An 8,393-nucleotide genomic window follows, 5' to 3' on the forward strand; every position below is an offset into this window, starting at 1 on the left:
ATTGATAAGACTAGGAGAAACTTAGAGCTGCTGTAGTAGTAAAGAGAAGTTGCTTCTGCTCCTAGCTTTTAATGTGATACAGAGATGCTTGTGGCTTACTTTCTGGCTGGACCCGTAGAGAATTTTGTTGGCAATTATGTAAAAGAAATTATTTCCACTTGTTTTGGTACATTCTGTTCCTGTCCCAGAGTTGTCAAGTGGTGATGTGTTAATTGTGATTTCTCTAATGGAATAAAATTTTCTTCTTTATTCCAGGTGCTTGGTTCACTTTTTTATGCCTACTACATCTTTGTGAGACTCTGCATTCCTCAGTTTCGCAACAGTAGTCAAGAAACCTTCAATCTTCGAGGGCTGGTCCTCTGCATCTTCAACTCCATTCTGCCAGGTATGACCTAGATTCACATGTGACTTTTATCTTTATGGAAGATGCAGAAGGGAGGGGAAGTGCTTCATATGACATGCATTCATGACAGGAAGAGACCAGCAAAAAGAGGTCTTGTGGACAGACTTAAGACAGCATTATGGTGTTAACCTTTAGAATCAGCAGCACAAAAAAGAACAAACTAAAACTTGGGGTTAAATTTAACTGTCTTCAAAGTCAAATTCTAGGTTCTGTGGAGCCATGGCTTTAATGCTTTTGCTTTTTTGTATAGGTAGTATAAAGTTCATCCATGTCAGTACCTATAGGAATAGTCTTGACTGTATTACGTGCTCTTGCTTGTGGCTGAGGGAAAACATTACAAAATCAATCTGGATTTACCTTGTTTCTAGGTGTACTGATTCTCTTCCTGGTTTTCTTTGCATTCCTTCACTGTTGGCTCAATGCATTTGCTGAGATGCTGCGCTTTGCAGATAGGATGTTTTACAAGGTAAGAAGAGGAGTCACAGTTCATAGAGCTTATAAAATTCCTTTTCCTGATGAAAAGGAAGGATGATGAAATTGAAGGCTGTTTTAACAAACAAAGCATCCACAGGGTTTTGCTTGGTTTATGCTGCTAGCACTTAGATTTGTTGCTGTGCTGTAAAACCAATCTGACTTCTACTTGATTCTACTTGAATTGTTTTTAAGGTAACATGCTCTGTGAGCAAACAGAGCCATCCAGCAATCCCATCCAGTAGCTCTGTTCACATTCTTTTTATTCTTTATCATCTTAGCCACTGCAGTTGGAGATGAACTCAAACTTTGATATACAGAGCAGAATGTTAAAAGTGTAATGGAAAGCATTATTTCATGGCACACCTTGTTATGTTAGCTTGGTATTATTCAGATCAGTATTTTCCAACTTGTTATCCTAGAAAATACCTGTAGAATTTTTTATGCTTAATGACATTTATAGTCTTTCAACTGTGCTTTCAGGACTGGTGGAATTCCACTTCCTATGCAAACTACTACCGAACCTGGAATGTGGTAGTACATGACTGGCTCTATTACTATGCTTACAGGGACTTCCTTTGGGTGAGTAACAAGAAAATGCATTCTTTTGTTTTGTTAATTAAATATTTAACTACTGGGGAAGACAGTACATATGTCAAGATGCAGCATCAGTGTCCACTGAGAAGCAAAAAAATATCTTGTCTCAGCTGTTGTGGTTAGCCACTGTGCCTTTTAGAGGTCCATTGCTCATTTCCAAGTCTGCAGAATGTGGGTCTGAGATGTAGGAACATGAGGATTGACTCAACAGTCTGAACTGATGTTGCACTATTTTGAGGAGCTATGGTACATATTTTATGGGTGGGCTCAACATGAGTACTTATGCAGGAGATCAGAAGTATGCCTGAAGAAAAACACCTCAAATACAAACTTCTCTGTAAAGCACTTAGCATTTCATGTATATATAATATTTGGTATTCTTCTCTCTTCCAGTTTTTTGGTAAGAAGTTCAAAGCAGCAGCTATGCTATCTGTCTTCACAGTATCAGCTGCTGTGCATGAATATGTTCTGAGCATCTGCTTCGGCTTCTTCTATCCAGTTCTCTTTTGCCTGTTTATGTGTTTTGGAAGTAAGTTTCAAGAAGAGTGTATGTGAGTGGGTTGTGAGTTTTGTGGTTTGCTTTTTTTTTTTAAACAAGCATGATTTGCCCTTGTGCTAATGGTGACAGTTATCTAGGCACTAACACATAGAACTGTTTCTTGTCCAAGAGTTCCAATTTTGAGTCCAAACTTTGTGAAGAGATTTTTGCGGCAAGGTAGCTCAGTTAAATACAATTACACACACACATATGCACTCTGGGTTTGCAAGCTGAAGACTTAAATGAGTAAGGTGTTGATGGGGAGAGGAAGAGTACCGTATATGAAACACTGCTGTTTGTGTGACAGTACCTTAGTAGTGCTTCTTCTTTGCCATATCTTAGTTGAGCTGTCAGCAGGAAATCTCCCTCTTTAGAGTTATAGTGTAAAATAAGTATGACTTTGCTACTACAGCGAGGAAGAGAGTCCATTTAGAAATTGGAGCTTTTGCATTTCATTTTAGGCTTTGAGTTAGAATGAGTTACAGGCTTTCAAACCCTAAGACACCTCTGCCAGCATGTCTTGGTTACCAGCATAATACAAATTATATTGATCCCCAGAGGCATACAGCTGGGCCATCTTATTGGCAAACTTACTGCAAGTAAGTATTAAATCAGCTCGTAGTATTTGATCTACTGCCAAGCATAATCTTGCACTATGCTGACCTCATGGAGCAGCCTTGTTGCTCCAGAGATGAAATAAAGGGGGAGGTAAAGATCCAGAGAAATCAATTGATCTTTGATTCTTTAATCCTTATTTTGTTTCTGAATGGTGCTTCTCTTTTTGTCTGTTCCCAGTGGTCTTCAATTTCATCCTTAATGACCGTCGGAAGGGCTCCATCTGGAACGTGATCATGTGGACTTCCCTCTTCCTGGGCCAAGGTGTCATCATTTGCCTCTATAGTCAGGAGTGGTATGCTCGCCACTACTGCCCTGTGGAAAATGTGAGTGATTGATCTTTCCCCATGGGGTAACTGACCATATGAGTGGCTTGTTCCTTCTTGCTGTGGGGACAGGGCAGAAGTTAAATGGCACGAGTCTTTCTGGAAATGTTGTGTCAAATTATTTAGTCTGGAAACTGCCTAACAAAACTGCTTTCATTAGTGCTCTTTCTATGCTGATAGTATTTCACTACTTGAAACTGAGAGTGTGTTTTCCTCAGTTTAATTTCTGAGGACATAAGCCAGTACTCGTGAGTACGCCAGGCGGTTGAGGCTGTGTGAATGAAACTGTAGCAATTGGCTAGTGAGGTCAGTAGAAACCTTTCTAGGAGGCTCCCAAGAAACAGAGCCTGTTGTGTCTCTCCCAGCTTAGAGTGGGCGGCAGTGAGAATTGGTTGCCTGTAAATGGTCAATTTGGGGTTTAGTTGGTGTTACTTTCAGTGACTTATGAATCATTTTCTTGGTACCAGATTCTGTTCTATGTAAAACTTCTTGCTGTCCTAGTTGATTGCAGTTTTAACCCAAGGTATCCTCAGGCAAACTCTATTTTAAAAGTTTGGTTTTCCTCAGCTAAGAGTTTACTATCATAAATGACTGGCTTCTTGACACAATGTACTACTGGACACAGATGTACACTAGACACTGATGTATCAGGACTTGGGGTAAGGTGGGTGGCAGGCAAACAGCTTGTGGCTATAGCTACACTTTCATGCACTGTTTAAGTGAGGATAAGAATAATAGGGTTGAAGGGTGTAGAAATGCAATTTGATCTTTCCCGTAGGGAAATTTGACTTAAGTGGACCGCACACAACTGATGCTTTTGGCCTGTGACTAACTTACTGCCTCTCCATGTTTTACAGCCCGCATTCCTGGACTACTTAAAACCACGCTCATGGTCATGTCATATGAAGATGTAAAAATGGTGTGCTCTGGCCATGTCATCACAGAATATCAGAGTTGTCCTCCAAGTATTTGGACCAATGACCTAACTTACTACGGATTTTTCTAAGGGAAGTTGTGCCTCCTGATTACTGGGGAGAAACTATAATTTTTTTAAACATTACTGAGACAAACCAGTTGACCTGGTTTGCAACAGGCTTTAGGCAGCATCTAGAACGTGCTGTCTCACTTTGAGCCATTTCATGCCAGTAAAACATTGAGCTGAAGGGTGTCTACTGGAATCCTACTCATCCAGGGGTGCCCCCCTGTTGCTGCTCTTCTGGACAACAGATAGGCTAGTCAGTTTTGCTAGTAGCTCATTGTTGGCATCCGTCCACCTACATTAGTAATTTTAGTTTTTCCCTTTTCATAACAGGATGTCCACTAAACCTGTATTTTTCATCATCCTATGTGCTGCTATGATGTGAACAAATGGCAGAGCAACAGTATATTTGCCTCCTTGCTCTGAAGATAGCCAAAGTATTCCTGGATGGCTTTGAACTGTGTTCAGTGTATGTTAGCTGCCTACAGATTTAAAATGGGCAGAGGAAGAGGGAGTTGTAGTTTACTTGTGGCTGCATTGGAGAACGAGTTTCAGAAGCAGGGCATAGTGTGTAAAGTCGTTTTTTTTGACTTTTTATGCTGAAAATTTGTTTTCTCTGTATTCATTTAGTTCCCAACTGACTTAATAGCATTTTTGTTCTCTGAAGGCCCTTGCAACTCGGGAATAGTTCTTCTAGTTCTTCCTTTCTCTTGCTTCAGATAATCAATTCTTTTAACACAATTAACTTGTAAAAGAGCCTTTAATTTGGCAGATGTATAAGTTAAGTTTTTCTTTAGTAAGAGATTTGAAATACTACAACCCAACTGTAAGAAGATGCAATCAACTTTACAGGTACATAGTGCATTTTCATGTGAAATGGCTACATCCAGTCTAGTATGCCAGCACGCCTTAGTGCCTTTTGCCAGTTAATGTTGTAGCAGCTTCTGACGCTGACAGTGGGAAATGAGGGTTGACACTATGGCTGGGATCAGAGCTGCTTTTTCATCTGTCCATGTCTGTTCCTGTGTCAGTGGAGGCTTCAAGTGAAGATCAGTTTTCCAGCTATTGCCACCCTCTGTCTGAAGAGGGAGGACATCCTCTCATACAAACACATAAAAGCAGAAGCATTATATGAATTTGGTGTTTCAATTTCTGTGAATTAGGCTGAGTCCCTTCAGTTTCCTTGTTCTGACAGGTGCTAAACACAAAAGGGAATTAGAATCTGGGTGCATAGTATCTCTTCAGTTTTGCTGGAACTGCAGCTCCCCTTATTGGAGAGAGATGCTAACCTGATGGAAGTACCTTAACTTTGATCATGGGGATTTTTGAGTTATTCAAATGTTCTTTATTGGCACTTTTTTAATGGCTTTTCTTCACTGACCTACAGCCTTGGTGTTTGATACCAGCAGTATTGGGAATGTTCATATCCTGAACCACTTAAGACTGTCTTTTGGGTTTCTATTTTTAATAACCCGAGCCAAGAGTAATTTCCTGAAAGCTAGGTAACACTCTTCCAGGGTTTTAGTCTACTCTAAGAAGGAATCCCACTCACACATGGTGAGAACATTGTGTCAGGTCAAATTTGCCAAATGCAGTGTTTGTGTATGTGGCTCTCCTCTGAAAATATCCTGCTAGAACTTGTTTGTTGAAACAGTTGGGTTAATTTCAGAGGAAGGGGTTCATGTGCATACTCAAACTTGGCAGTATTGCTATGTAAAGTCCTGAGAATTAAATTGATTACTTAATCCTGAATCTTTCATTGTACCTTTAGTGGGAAGAAGGAACAGAAGTGCTGAAGCAACTAAGGTTTCTATTTGAAAAAAAAACCCAAAACCACACCAAACCACACCACCCTTTGGCCAAACAGCTTTGTAACCTCCTTAATGCAGAATTAAATTTAGTCCTGTACGTTTTAGTTGTGGTGCTCAAAACACTAATGTGCAAGATGTAACTGTACTCAGTTTGGGTGTGAAGGATTAGGGACTTACTTGCCTTTTGGTGGCTGTGTCAGATCTGGCTGCTGTCTTGGTGTTCTCAAAAGGAGATCAGATGATTGGCACTTTGTGCCAGGTTCTGGTGTTTCCCTCGCAGCTGGCACTGTTGTATTCCTAATAAAGGATATCAGCATTTACTGTGTCAGCGTTCTTGCTCTTTGAAGCCTGAGGGCTTGAGCGTCTGGCAAGCAAGAGGCAACTAGAAAGGAATGCTCAGCTGTTGGAGCTAGCCTTAGTTTTTGACAGGTTGAGATTTTTAGCCTTATAGATCAAGGCATCTGGCAACCATGCTGTCATGACATTAACAATCAGGATTAATTTCAGTTTTGTGGGTGGTTGTTTTTGTTGGTTTTTTTTTGTTTTGGGGGGATTTTTTAATGCTTTTGAATGTGGGTTCATCATAATTTTTCTCAAGTCTTTTGCACATTGCTTGTTTAATTAGTCAGTTATACCATATTTGTTTAAGTTTCCTTAGACTGTGAGTGCCAGAGGTAGCAGTATGGTGTTCTGGTCAATAATGAGGATGCTGGGGTTCAGAACCTGCCCTTTACAGGTTCTTAATAATGCATACGTTTTTCTGTGGCTCTTTTCGACGTAAGAACTGTGCAGCTTGCTTCCATGGTAACTTCTCAGCTTCAAGATGGGAAGCCTCCAGCCCATGCAGCTGCAGCTCCTTGTTCAATAACATCCCAAAAATCAGTATTAGTGTGGCAAAATATATCTGGGTTTTAAAACTGTTTGATCTCAGGAGGACCAAACCTCTGCAGAATCTTTGTGCATATGATGTTCTGTTGGGGGGTTTAGCTTCCACCCTTCTGAAGTGAAGCAGTCCTGCATGTGAGCTGTGAAGTGTATGCTATTATGTGACAGCCGTCCAAGTAAGGCATGTGCCACAACACATGGGAGTGGGGGGATTTCCTGAAGTGTTTCCTTACTACAAAAAGGCATGGATTACATGGATCAGTCCACTGCTAAAGGAAAACTGAACTGTTGGAGCTCCAGTTGAGCGTAGCTGGGCTGTGGAAGGTCAGCTGTCCAGCGTGATCGAACCCACACACTGGCACTGGGGTTATCAACTGCCTCCCCACTGTACCTCTGAGCCAGCCAAGGTCAGCCTCATCTCTTCTCCATTGCTGCCCTTCCCCTGAGGTGGCTGGGGAGAGGCAGCCACCGTGTGCTGCTGTGTGCCCAGGCCCCAGTGGTTCCATGTATGCAGCCTGTACCAAGTTCTGTCATGCAGAAGAGCTGTTTATAATCTACTGTATTACAGCAATTGAAATATATTTTGCTATTAGGGGAGGGGAAAAAATTGTCTCAGCCTGTTTCTTCTCTGAGGCTCCTGAACTGGCGGAGTGGGAGGGGGTTGCAAGAGAGCACTGGGGGGGTTGGGAGGGGGGTGGAAAAAGAGGGGTGGGGTTGCTCTCCTGGGAAGGTGGCTGCTCTGGGGAGATGTGGGTCAGAGCCATGTGATGGAGGGAGGGAAGGCCGGGCGGAGAGCATGTTCCAGAACCAGCTGTGGTGATGGAGTCAGGGACAAGCTGGCTGGCAGGTACAGGCACGGGGCACCTCTGCTGCTCTGGGGAGGGGGCTGGCCTACCTCAGGGATCTGGGGGCTGCAAGGGCAAGGAGTGAGAGGTGTGGAGACAGCCATGCTGTGGGATACCCAGTCCTGGAGGGGCTGGGTGAGCGGGCTGGAGGGTAGGGAGGTCTTGGCTGGATTTGTAAGCAGAAACTTACACAAGCCCTTCTTCAGGTCCTAAAAAGCAACAGGAAATGTCAGAGCTAAACACCAGCAGGGAAGGGTAGCTGGGGTTTAGTAAGCTGCATATTGGCCATTGTGGCTCTGTGAGAGGAAAGGATGTCCTTGGGAAATGCTGGAGGGGAGCATGGGGAAGGAGTTAACAGCTTTTGGAACAGACCAGAGTTCTTAACCTCTCCCCGTTTAATGCATGTTAAATTGGTGCAACTGCCAAATGTGTATCATATTAGTGATTTCTGCCTTATTTTGGGCCTGAAAAGGGTTTGTGTGCCAAGAACTTAATGTGATATTTTCCAGCTGTGTATCACATGTGCTAAAGTCAAGTCTTGTCTGTGTCCTTAAACTGTAGCACTGCAGAACAGTGCTGTTAATCTTCTTATCCTTTCTGGTGGGAATAATACTTGCTGCCAAACAGAGCTGTTGGGGGGGGGGGGGGAAGGCGGGGAGGGGGTGGAAGTAAAGGTTTTGTTCTGTCAGAAGTTTTGTATTTTCTTTCCAAGAACCCATTTATGCAACAAGACAAGAAGTTACCTGGCAAGATTACACCTACACCCACAAACATATATCTGAAGGCAAAGCAGTGTAATTAAGTTAACCTAATGAGAAACCACAGTATGCCAAGACACAGCTTGGCAATGCCAAGAGCATTTATAAAGAACAATCTATATTGGCAAGGCCAGTGAGGGAGGAGGGGAGGCTTCATAAGAGAAT

The 8,393-nt window shown here is 42.5% G+C and overlaps 1 protein-coding gene across 6 annotated transcripts in view; it reads left to right on the top strand.

The window, feature by feature from the left end:
- The window catches only part of SOAT1 (sterol O-acyltransferase 1), a 30,541-nt gene extending 23,309 nt beyond the window's left edge, over positions 1-7,232 (top strand). For all 6 annotated transcript variants that reach the window (XM_031050093.2, XM_005150202.3, XM_031050092.2 and 3 more), the window contains exons 11-16: positions 256-385; positions 772-869; positions 1,358-1,456; positions 1,865-2,000; positions 2,805-2,950; positions 3,808-7,232. In XM_031050093.2, the coding sequence (XP_030905953.1) occupies positions 256-385; positions 772-869; positions 1,358-1,456; positions 1,865-2,000; positions 2,805-2,950; positions 3,808-3,864 (666 nt within the window). In that variant the 3' untranslated portion in view covers positions 3,865-7,232. The remainder of the gene's footprint in view (positions 1-255; positions 386-771; positions 870-1,357; positions 1,457-1,864; positions 2,001-2,804; positions 2,951-3,807) is intronic.
- Positions 7,233-8,393: the final 1,161 nt, after the last annotated feature.

The sequence above is a fragment of the Melopsittacus undulatus genome, chromosome 6, assembly GCF_012275295.1.
Source record: "Melopsittacus undulatus isolate bMelUnd1 chromosome 6, bMelUnd1.mat.Z, whole genome shotgun sequence".
Classification (NCBI taxonomy): domain Eukaryota; kingdom Metazoa; phylum Chordata; class Aves; order Psittaciformes; family Psittaculidae; genus Melopsittacus; species Melopsittacus undulatus.